Source organism: Alligator mississippiensis, chromosome 7 (genome assembly GCF_030867095.1).
Source record: "Alligator mississippiensis isolate rAllMis1 chromosome 7, rAllMis1, whole genome shotgun sequence".
Lineage (NCBI taxonomy): Eukaryota > Metazoa > Chordata > Crocodylia > Alligatoridae > Alligator > Alligator mississippiensis.
The window spans coordinates 32,343,068-32,355,817 of record NC_081830.1 but is presented as its reverse complement, the minus strand read 5'-3'; the positions used below and the strand labels follow the sequence as shown (position 1 = coordinate 32,355,817).

General features: G+C 41.8%; 1 protein-coding gene across 1 annotated transcript in view; it reads right to left on the bottom strand.

The window, feature by feature from the left end:
- LOC132243208 (uncharacterized) overlaps positions 1 to 12,750 on the bottom strand; it is a 33,592-nt gene that overhangs the window by 12,034 nt on the left and 8,808 nt on the right. Inside the window, exons 5-8 of the mRNA XM_019489797.2 lie at positions 11,141 to 11,218; positions 10,391 to 10,447; positions 7,779 to 7,838; positions 6,784 to 6,848 (exon numbers count right to left, since the gene is read on the bottom strand). Coding sequence (XP_019345342.2) covers positions 6,784 to 6,848; positions 7,779 to 7,838; positions 10,391 to 10,447; positions 11,141 to 11,218 — 260 coding nt within the window. The remainder of the gene's footprint in view (positions 1 to 6,783; positions 6,849 to 7,778; positions 7,839 to 10,390; positions 10,448 to 11,140; positions 11,219 to 12,750) is intronic.

The following is a 12,750-nucleotide window of genomic DNA, read 5'->3' as shown; positions in this document are numbered from 1 at the left end:
ATGGTTGATGGTAGTCTTATCTAGAGTTTAAATGATGGTTTTATATAGGATGGTTTGAATAGAGCCGAATCTGCCTCAGGCAGGGGGTTGGACTAGATGACCTCTGGAGGTCCCTTCTACCCCAACTTCTCTATGACTCTTTGTGTATGTATGTGTATACACACACACAAACACGCACCCCTCCCCCCCACTACACACATACCTCACAAGCTTTCATGAGCTCAAGCTCACTTCATCAGATCAGACTTCTTTAAGTCTGAGAAAGATGCAGACACAGCTTCAGATAAATTGCAGACTTTATGGCTTATGGTACTCATTATAATCTACCTCATCCTTCCTAATCTTGATGCACTCCATAGGTATTAATGACCTCTTCCTTCTTGAATGCTCTTGCTCATTCCCTAATCAGGTTATCCTCTCTTCTGCATTTTTCTAGTTTGATATCTACTAGTTTGCAGCCCAGCAGACTGTTTTTATTTACATATCAAGTTTAACATAGACCATTGCTCCACATGCCATTTAGCTCAAGCCCCAACTACTTTTATCTCAGACCTGTACCCAAACCCTTATCTAAATCTCTCCTGGCCATGCAGTTGGTTCAACAGAAGAAATCACCCATAAAAATGCTTCCCTTTCTCCTATGCAGTTTGCTGTATGGCTGTGACAGTCTCACTTGAGGCTTGTCATATAAGAACATATGCTGTAGCTCTGAAGAGGTGATCCCAGATCTAAGAAAGGTGTTTTATTTTCTTGGATGGTAACAAGAGGCATATTTACTTTTCCACTCATAAAGCATCAGATGCTTTTGCCCACTATTGACATAAGGCAGCTATTGCATTGCATGCAAGCTGGGTACTTTTCTTGTTTGTCTTTTACTGTTGCCTGGATATACTACACACTTATATGGTGCAGACTGAAATACTTGTGTCCCTCCTGCATGCAGTATGTGTTATTACCTCCACCATATAGATGGAGATTCAAGATACAGTGAGTGCATCTACACATGCGCTTTGCTGTGCAGTAGACTAATTTATTGTGCACTAAAGCAACATCGTCTACACATGTGCCACAATTAGGGCACAGTAGATTAATTTACTCTGGTGTAGGATAATCCCATCAGACACAGGTACTATCTGACAGCGGAGTAAATTACTGCGCTTAAATGCATATGTAGATGGTAACGTTAGGATTCATTTACTCCAGCTCAAATTTTGCCGGAGTTTATTCAGTCGCGTTATTTATGTGTATAGATGCACCTAGAGTGATTAAGAAGCCTGCTCATTCAAACCGCACATAAGAGATGGGTTGGGGTATTGGAAGTAAGTCTCCCCAGTTCCTTTGTTTCAAATGCTAGACAACATCTCCCACTGCTATTTTACAATGACACTAGGGAGCACCACTTCTGCAATTCACACATGTTTCCAGATACCTTTCTTTTTTCTTATTTCCTTCCTTGCATGTATTCCTCCCTTTAATTAGCTTCCTTTTACACAAGTCTTAGTAAGACATCACCTCAGGCAGAGGTTCTTAACTACCATAATTACACTTAACATGTTGCTGGTCTAGATAATTGGCAGATCTGTACAACTTTTCATCGTTCCAAATCACTCATCAAATTTTCCCCAATGCCCTTTTGCAACCCAATGCCTACCTATCTCTCACTGGGCATTTTAAAAGTAAATTTTAAGTTACACAGGGTACAAAGTTATATGAGTCAAAGAGAGAGAGCAATTCAGTTATTAATGTGTCTCTGTGTAATAGGAACAAAGACAAATGGAAAGAAGAAAATCTAATGGGAAAGTTAGACAGGTCTTCTACAAAGACTTCACTACAGAAGCAAGAGGGATAAGAGCGCAAAAGAAAAAGAAAAGAACAGAGAGGGAGACATTAGAAGAATATTGTGTGTCGATTGAAGTACTGCTTATCAGCCTCACTTGTAGGTTAAATACACATTTCTAGCATTACACAAAGAAAGGCAACGATTAGCTTGCAGCTAAAAATATTAGGAGCACAAGTCATAATTTTTTTAAGCTCCTTCATATTGTTTGCATGCAGATTTCTTAAAGGCTACCATTTCTGATAAGTCCTTATGCCCATCTTTGAAAATGACCAGGATTTCCATCTTTGCTAGGTAAACCAAAGATAGCAGGACACACTACCATGGCTGTAAGAGAAGCTATGGGATATTAAGTCCTCAAAACACACCCAGTCTTCCCTTTATATTAGAGGTTTCCAAATCAAATTGATTTTTAAGAAAGTATAACATGACACATCTGGGTGGTGAAGCAGCAGGAAGGACTGAGCAAGGATCTAAAAGCAGACAGCTCAAAGGCTACAGAGCATAGCACACACAACTCTCTATATAAGGACAAATCACTAGGCAGTTCCAAAAAAACACTGTTGGAGTGTGGTCTTTTTCAAATAAGATACAGTACTTTAACACAACGGGCCTATTTAGGACTGAACATTGCCAGATCCTAGTTTGAATAGTGTAGTTATGATTGGTGGAGGGAGCAGCACATACCATAGAGCATGTCTACAGATTTAGTAAGGAGAGGCAGCAAGCAGGCCACTGCTGCCCCACCCAGTGGAAGCACCAACATGGAAAATAAGGCGTGCAGGGCACATAAAGGGCACACCCCATATGGTTACAAGTGTTATCCAGGTAAAATAGTACCATAGATATAGAGGGAAAAAGAGACAAAATCATGCTGATATGGCTCAGTTCTTGTCCTGCCAGTGCCACTGTGTGGGCAACTTAGGATCTATAGGAGAGGAGCTCTAGTAAACGTAGGTATACTCTGAGTAATTCTCCTGTGGTTATCAGGTAAGGGGAGGAGGTGAGAAGTACAGGTAATATGAATCAGTCAAACAACCGTTCAAGAAGCTAGGACATTTATCTCAATGGCCCACAAGTCTCTCTGTTCTAATGTATTATGACTAATTGTCAGGATGGAAACTATTCTGGTCCTTTACCTGTGCAGTGAAGCTATAATGTGGTTCTATTTCTCATCCTAGATAAAAATGCAACTGAATATGATTTTGCCAGCCTTATCCTATTGCCCATAAGAGCACATCACAAAACCGAGATTCAGGAGTGTGCCTGATATAGGTCCAATATCAGAATATGTAAAATATAGCACACCATCTTTATGGCATATTGAAAAAGCTATGGTAGGTGTCCATATATGAAACACTTGGTTATAAGTTAGCACTATTTACTTTTTATATTCCTCAGTATTTTGGGAGCAGTTACAGGTTACCCTTAAACCATACTAAATGTGTGGAATGTTAGACCATAGAATCATAGACAGTGAGGGCTGGAAGGGACCTCAGGAGGTCACATCTAGTCCTACCTCCTGCTCAAAGCAGGACCAGTCCCAACTACATCATCCCACCCAAGGCTTTGTCTAGCTGGGCCTTAAAAACCTCCAAGGATGGAGAGTCCACAACCTGTCTGGGTATCTGTTCCAGTGTTTTCCTACACTTCTAGTGGGAGAGTTTTTCCTAATATCTAACCTCAACTTTCCTTGCTGCAACTTGAGCCCATTGCTCCTTGTTCTGTCATCTGGCACCACTGAGAGCAGTCCAGCTCCATCTTCTTTAGAAGCACCCTGCAGGGAGTTGAAGTCACACCCCTGCTCACTAGGCCTGTGTGAAGCGGTTAGTATTTGTTTTGGATTCAGATTCAGCTGATTTGGGGGACAGTGATTCCATTCGGTGATTTGAATCACTGTTCCGAATCAATTCAGCCGAGTCTCTGAATCAGCCAGGCCCATCCCTTGCCTGCTCTCCCAGCCTACCAGTGGCTGCTATAACTCTTGGCACTTGTTTAAAAAAAAGCCCCAGTGTTCACCGGGTGCTGTTGGGTGGGGGGGTGATCCCCGCTGCCCCCCCACTGCCCCACGCTGCATGGGGGCTCTGCACAAGCTCCCTGTCCCCACCCCCCCTGCTCCCCCAGCCCTACCATGAGTGCCCTGCCTGGGGCAGCTCTGGCCCTTTAAGAAAAAAAACAACCCCCCCCCCCCCCCAAAACCCCCAAACCCCAGACTTACCACTCCTGCTGGCATGGGCAATCCCCGCTGCCCCCCACTGTGCCCCACTACCCCCAAAATCCCTGAGGCTGCTGCAGCAGCAGTGAGTCCTGAGGCTTTTCTCAGCTTTTTTTTTCTCCCCCTATGGTCCCCTCCCCTGCCCCTAGTCTTTACCAGCTCAGAGTGGCTGCAGCTCCCTGCTGCAGCCACCACGGACTGCCCAAATCATCAAAGCTCTCTGAATGTTTTCCAAAGATTTGGAGAGCTTTGAATCAATTTGGGCCTTTAAATTGGTCCCCTGATTTGAATCGGATTCGGAGATTCAGCCACCGAATTGGGCTGAATCTCCTCCAAATCGAATCACTACCCAAAGCTTCGCACAGCCCTACTGCTCACCAAGCTTTTGAGTGGCAAGATGCAGTTGTGCAGGTTGGAAACATCATTAAGCCTTAACCTGCAACTGCTCTGAAACTAGTAGAAGACTGTGGCGGGTGGGGAGGGGGCATTTATTACCACTACAGCTAAGGCTGGGGACTTCAAATGGAGTGTGCTGATTGATGTTACCCCATGGTCAGATTGTTATGGACCGTGGGGTTTTTGTCTTACTCTGTAGCAGGGGGCATACCCGGGGTCTCTTGGGTGTATATTGGCAACCTTTTATAGAAGCAGGACATTGGGTGCCATGGTTCCCCTGCTTTACCTGTGGCAGGTTAGGGTATTAGTTCTGTGTTGTGTAAGAGTTGAAGTTAGTCTTATGTAGAGTTTACATTATGGTTGTATGGGATGGTTTAGAAAGGGATGTTCCTGCCTCTGGCAGGAAGTTGTGCTGGATGTCTTGTGGAGGTCCCTTCCAGCCCTGTTTCTCTATGACTCTAGTATTGTATGACTCTATGACCCTGGGAAAGCATGCCTTCTTGTACTCCATGCTCTATCCACACACTTGGCACTAGGCAGCCCCTGCCCTTCTCCCTGCCAGAAATGCAGGAGGTTTGGGAAGGAAGCCTCATCTCCCCTACTCCAAATTCTTCCGGCTAGGGAAGAGATGCCTGGATGTGGAGCAAAGCTTTAGCCCTCTGAGGTGAAGGGTATGTGCCTTAACCCTGGTCCAGGGTCCTGAATCTTGTCTCCTGGGGGTTCTTGGAGCTGGCAGCATGGTGCCATGTGGGATAGGGTCATACACACTGAGGGTGGGTGGGGGTGTTGGCTTGGGGCCAGCACCATCCCCTGAGCAGTAGAGCTTGGGAGGGTGGAAAGTTTGCCAGGGTTAGAGGGGCTTGGAACTGTGCATCTTGGGACACTGGACGACTGCAGATTGGTTGCTTTATCTCTGTGGAGCAAACTAACAATACCTTAGCTTGAGCTAGGTAGAACAGGTCAAAGATATCCCTTGCCTAACTAACATAACTTTAAGTTGCTTGAAGGTACTTACTACAGTTTAACACCCTTTCATGTGTACACACTCTCATTTTAAGTGCCTTTAAAATGGTTTAAAGGTAACCTGTCACACAACTCTATGATGCCCAGAAGTATCATAATTATAAGCCAGGCCTTGTTGACATTTAATTTCGGTATCTTAGTCAATATGCCTTTCTGTCAATTTCATGGCTTTATGTAATGATATGAATTCATTTTTTTTAAATATCATATAATTGGTAATTGAGGGGTGTAGAAAATACCAATCCCTGTATTTGAGAGTGGGCATTTAAGCAAGTTCTATTCTGGTTCCCCTAGGTCTAAATTCCTCCTAGTGCAGTTGACTGTAGTGAAGAAGGGACCCCGGACAAAAAGGTGGGGGAAAGGGAGGAGAATGCTGGTTACATTCTTTTTTTTTCTCTGAAGGAGTCAGCATCTAGTTGTGCCTTGTGTACCACTGAATTTCCTTTAAGGAAAGGAAAATTAAGATTTTGTTGAAGAATATTTCTCTGTACAGGAAAAGATTAGATTTGTGTTCTGCCTACTACTGACTCATTTTGAAAAGAGCTTCTAGGCTTCAGGTGCCTAGGAGAAACATGTGATTGGCAGTGAGGACTAGAACTGTGGTGAAGATTGGTGGAACAGGAAAGAAGACCTGAGAGTAGAGTAGCAATAAAGATCTTGGGTGAGCACTTTTCCTGGGCAGAAGCTGTTATTTTAGCTGGAAAAGGTTGTGAAGCCTCTGTGCAGTCCAATAGTGCAAGGGAGCAACCTGCTTTGAGACAGGGTTTCATTGAGCTAGAGCTAAGAACCATGAGTGGGACATAATGGAGGATGAAGATAGTGGTTAACTATTCCACCTGCCACTCGCAGCTGTTGGGCTAAGAACTGTGTCAGCAATGTTTCCAAAGACCTTTAAGATTGCCTCATCTACTATTTGTCTCTTGACTAGGTCCTCCAAAGTTATCCCATTGACTGCTTCTCCCTTTCCCTTAATAAAACCAGGTTTCATTAATTAATTGTTGTCAAATGAGGACATTTTGCTCATTGTGAGCACGCAGAGCATGTGAGCTGGTTGTCCCCAGTTTTCTGGTTCACTTAGGCTAACAAGAATTGAAGTTATGAGTAGAAACCCCAGCCTTTTTTTACTGCCAAACAGCACTTAGCAGAAGGTTCCCATTCACTGATTTTCTGTCAACTTTGTTCGCGGTGCTTTTTTTGTCCAAGTAACATTCATCACTCACTTAGTAATCATTCCACAACAGATTTCACTAGACTAGTCAAAGGAGCTATAACATTGGCTTTGAAGGGCTTTGTTTTTCACTTGGGGACTTACCGAGCCTTTTCCTCCTCAGCAGCAAACAGTTGGTCTTGAAGAGTCTTCTCTTTATTCTGAAGAACCTTCAAAACAAACCCATTAAATCTCCATTTCCTCCAAATTTATGTCACTCGGTTTTGTCTCTAATTTGAAATACTGGGCTTATTGTCTCTACTTCTACAAGAAAGTGTGAGTTGTACAGGATGTCTTAGTAAGGTCAAACAAATGCAGAACTCAGCTTGGCAACATGTTGTAGGAGATATTCAGTGTGTGACCAGGTAGAGTAATATCTCAGGAATGTAGCTTGGGTTGGTACATAGCAAGCCAGGGGACAAGGATGAAACTATATTGCTGCTTCAAAGAGAGTAAAATATCCTTGTGCACACACAGTGAAACAGGCTTTCAAAGGGATATCATAGTAATTTCACCACCCGTGTTCTGATGCTTGCTAAACCATAATGTTCAGGCTTGCATCTATGTATGTGATAACTGTCAAGTGCATAGTTATGACCATTTCATGTTTCATTCTCCCCCCACCTGCCAAACTTGCAGAAGTTATTTCAAAATAAAAATTAAATGTCTTTCTATTCTCCTAGAACTGAAGACGTGGCCGTAGAGATCCTCTTTCCCTTTGCATGAACACAAAGGTCATAGCAATGTAGACCAAAAGATTACATTTCGGACAGACATGTTAATTTGAAATCAAAGTTCTATTGGACACTCCTTTAATATTATTAAACACTACTGTTGACATGGCAATCTGCTGTGCTAGAAACTGTTCAGAGACACAAGAGACCCCTACAACGTGCAATCTAAATAGATGAGATAAAGAAAAGATATAATGCACTTGTATCTAACAGATGGAAAACTGTGATAGAGCCAAAAATCAAAGGCAGGTCACTTGAGTACTAATCCAGTTTCTTAATTGGAAAACTGTCCTCCTTCTGTTTTGCAGGTTTAATTATATAAGTGATGCTACCACCATCTATTATTTTAACGTTTGGAATCTTCACCTGTATTACAGCCTCATATTCTTTTATGGATTCCTCCAGCTCTTGAGCTTGATGTTGCATCTAAAAGATACAAATGTAGGTATAATTTCCTATGGACTATGAACTACATTGCACCAAAACGTCCTTTATCTGGGGTTACTGCAAAGCAGTACAGAAGATGTAGAGATTATTCAGTATGGCAGCCATGAGAAGGAGACGCCATTAAATAAAATTAATCAATTGTGCTGGGATATGTCCTAGCAGAGCTTTATTGGCTAAATCACACATTGCCCCTTGTCCCATCCCTTGGTCTTGTGGGACAATAGGCAACGCATTTTCCACTTCCAGAGATGGGCTCCCGAACTCTCTGGGGTGCATCTGAAGGCACAGGAAAAGCCTTTCCCCAGTTCCAGATGTTTCACAGAAATTGCTGGGGGCATGACAGGTGCTCCCAAGACATGAGTGGCCTGACCTGCATGGGAATTTCTATGACCTGCATGACTGGGCACCTCAAGCCCCTCCAGCACCTGCCCAGGGCAGTTGGAAAGTACAGGCAGCTCTGGGTTGTATGTGCTCTTCCACCATAAAGCAAATAGATGCCCACTACAATAAAGTGACACACATTATTACTACCCTTTGTCACCACAACATTATGGTACAACAAAGGATATGGGCATCTATTTGCTGTTGCCTGGTGCCACCATAAAATGTTATGGTGGCACCAAAGTGATGAAAAGCAATAATTACTTCCACCCCCAGAGTTTAAGGCTCTTTGTTTGTGAAATCTGGTGGAAACCATTTTTCTCTTTATACTGATGTAAGGTACTGGGAAATCTTCTAGGTCATGCTCCTGTGATGAGGTGTGTATGCATATGCAGTTCATTTTAGGTTTGGGGCTTGATATTTTATTTTTACAGCATAACACCCAGTCCAAAGCACAATACATGAAAACTACCACACTAACTTTAATGGTCTTTGAACCAGACTCTGTTGTTCAATATAATGGAGGGTCAGAGGGGCTGTGAACTATGTCTAGGGTAAGTTTATAGGGAAATTTGGTTGTTAACAAAACCAACTGGATAGCCCTGGGACTGAACCCTCTGCATATTTATGCAGAAATAAATTAGTAGTATTAACGGCTAATAACGTACAATAATTACTACTTAACGCTATGAAGCAGTTACTTAGAACTACTTATTTTGTGCAAAATGATTCCATAACTTCTAATTTCAGAAACTAATAAAGATATGACTTGTTATTTAATTGTGTTTACTCAGATTTACTGAAAATCAATACATATTACTTGGGAATTATTATTACCACTTATCACTAATGCAAACACCAATAGGTGAAGAGTATCTTCTTAAGCCTGTGTTTTACCCTCTATCAAAAGAGGTGATTCAAACTGGGTAGAACATCCCTGCTACAGGCTCCCAAGGAAAAGCCTACATGTCAGCTCACCCAAAGGTAACCCTTGTAGTGAGTGGAAGCTGAACAAACCTTTACACGGATTTCACAGAAAGGAATGCTGGGAACTAAAATTTATAGCCTATCATAAAACAAAATACTCCTGAAAAAATATTTTTGTATTAACATTTGGAATCATAGATCATGGAAAATGAGGCTTGGAAGGGGCCTCAGGAGGTCACATCTAGTCCAAAACCCTGTTCAAAGCAGGACCAGCCCCAACTAGATCTCCCCAGCCAAAGCTTTGTCTACTCAGGTCTTAAAAACCTCCAAAGATGGAGAGTCCACCACCTACCTAGGTAACTTGTTTCAGTGCTTCACCTCCCTGCTCATGAGACAGTTTTTCCTAATATCCAACCTAAACCTCCCTTGCTGCAACTTAAGACTATTGCTCCTTGTTCTGTCATCTGTCACCACTGAGAATGGATGCCAAGAAAGCTTTTCTATCAATCTGAGCATAAGGATAGAGAAGTCACTCACTTTATGACCAAAAGGATGTCATTTGTCACTATTTTTAAAAATACCCCTGTGATGTTTTTCTTTGCTTTGTCTGATGTCCATAGCCTAAATAAGTTTTGGAGAGAGATCCTAAGATGCCTGTTTTTCTCCTGTGTGAATTCTTCAAATGCGTGTGGGTGAATATTCTGTTTCCACCTCAGCTTTAATTTAGCCAAAATCTGTGCTGCTACGCTCAAAAGTGTCAGCTTTCTTTCAGTCTGTCCTACATAATCTTAGTTGCTATTCTCTGACTCATTTTTGGTTAATCAATGTCGTTTTTTTGTAATGAAGGGCCTTTAATTGAAGGCAACACTGTATGTATAGCCCCATCAATATCATTGAGAAAAGGACCTTTTATTTTGGTAATATGCCTACATATTTGCAACCAAAAGCAGCATCACCTCTCTCAGGTAGCTCAGCATTTCTAAAGCAAACACCACCAATAATTATTTTCATTGCCTCATTTGACATTATTGTTTTCCAAAAATCTCCTTCCTGAATGTGGATTTATTATGGTAGTTTATACAGGCTGAGCAACTGAGAACATAATGAACCTTTTTGTACTTCATTGATCATATTCAACCAGTGAGATTGACTTATAGCTATGCTCCTCTACCCTCCATCATCAAAGAGATATGTTGATACAAGTACCAGTGTGATTACCTTACCTTTATGAAAACCTCATCTTCAGCAGTAGAATCCAGTATACGTTCCTGTAGCTTTCTCTAATGGGAGACAACATTCAATAATAAACAAAAATATTCAGTTCAGTATTATGTTATCAATATGGTTTTATAGTCAACAGCTTCTCACTCTCAACTAAACCCCATGATTTTATTTTTCACTGTGCCCAGTTCAAGTCATCAGCCTGAACACAAAGTGTTGCTCTTTGGGCACCACCTGACCTAGATGTGGCTTTAAATATATGTAGACTATACCCACAATGTTTACAGCTATGCTGGATCAACCAAAACATTGACAGTTACTCTCTTTAAGTCCTTGCATCTTGCAAAAAAGCTTGAGTAATAGGTCAGGGAAAAGAAGAGCTGATTCATGATAGTAGGTGGTTTCCAGTACTTGTTTGATCTGTATCTAGTAAAAACCTTACACAGCCATGTCCTCAACTTGCACATATTATTTATACCTCCAGATTTTGTTAGAGGTTTCTAATGGATGTAAGAGGGGTAGGGGCCCAAATGCATTTGGATTTCAAAGGGAGCTGGGTACATAAGTGCCCTAATCTGACCAAACTGACATTCACAGACACCAGGAACCTGAATTCACAGTCTGTTGTAGCAAATGAAGAGATTTCTGTTAGTTCCTGTAAGGCAGTTGGGATGTGAAGTCAATCAAGTCTACTCGAACAGACTCCTTTTGTGTACCAAACGTTCCTCTTCCCTGGTTCTGTCTTTACTTACCTCTAATTTCCTGATCTGAAGTTGCAGCTGCCTATGGCTGTTCTGGCTGGCTTTTCTTGATGCCATTAAAGCTGAACTCTGAAATTAGATGGTATGATATGTCATTGTATTTTAGTTGCCTTAGGCCTACATATCTAACTTGCACATAAACTCATTATATTTCGAACAACACTATCTGCTACAGACCTAATTCTGAACTAAAAGTAACTCCACTAAGAGTCCCTGGAGTTACACTAGGAGATATGATATGGGAGCAGAAAATGTAGACATAATTTTCTTCTCATTTAAATTGGCATAAAGCTGGAGTCATTCCACTGATTTCAGTAGAGATGGATAAGTTTACAACAGATGGCAGTGAGAAGTGAATCAAGTCTGCTATCCTTGGAGGTGGCGTAGGCCAAAGCAAGCACTGAAAGAAATCCAATCATGCCAGCATGGAAATTTCAATACTTGTCAATATGCACAGCCATGGTAATACTATGGACATGGTATTACTTCTTAGCCTGAATAGCTCTGTGTAGGTGCCATAAATATGTAAAGCTGTTTGGTCTGCTTGGAGGGCTGAAGTGTAATGCAAAGTGTATCATTATTATTGTTGTTAATACTAATTGTTATTAATAATTAATATTGATAATGGTAGTTATTATTATAATGTATATGTATATGCATATGTATTCACTAAGGACATTAGGTTTGGAGTATTGTTCTCAGAACCATCTCAGGGTCTTTAAGGCACTGCAACACTCTGTTGCACAAAGAGTCTATAGAAGATTTGGAACTGAATCCAGATCTCCAGGCTACTACCTTAGTGGGTTATCCTTCTCCACTGGCAGGGACTATCCTTCCACCTCAACAGGAACACGGGAGGAAGGTGAGGGATAGCAACGATATATGTACATCTCTGTTATCAAATTCCCATATAAGGAGTAGAGAAGATACTGATCGATAGCCGACCGACATCTTGACAGATGAAAGAAGACATGACAAAGTCAGTCAGTCAATGGCACTTGGCAGTGATGTGGGAGAAGAGCCCAATGCATGAACTGATAGTGATAGATAGTGATAATACTCTAGATATAACCTTGTCGTATTGAAAAATAGCATACACTCTCTACAGTATTAGGTCCTTTTATGTCAAAGATCTAATAAGTTGCCCAACCAGCTAGTATGATTAAGGCACACCAATTTCTGTAGCCACTGGTACACAAGAGAATGATAGGGCTGGCATTGCAACAAGCCATGTTTGGCTCCCCAGCACGAGGCATCCATCTACAGCTGAATTAATTGGAGACAGTCTTTGGCTCAAATCTGAATCAAAGCTTAAACTGCCTGGAACTTCAGCTTAACTACTTCTCTGGCCCTTCCCAGCAGAGGTTTGAAGGGCAGCAACAACCTGTCAGCAAGATCTCACAAAAGTTTAGCCATGTTCTTCAGGCTTAATCAGAACCAACTCCCACTGAGGTCAAATTTTGGAAGGAAACAGAGATAGGACTAAGGACTGCATGGTGACCAAACATTAGTTAACCAGGCTGGAAAAGAGAGATCTGATTCTTCCCTGCCTTTCAGCTTGTGCAATTCTTTATACCTTTGTAGTGTGGGCATAAAGTTCT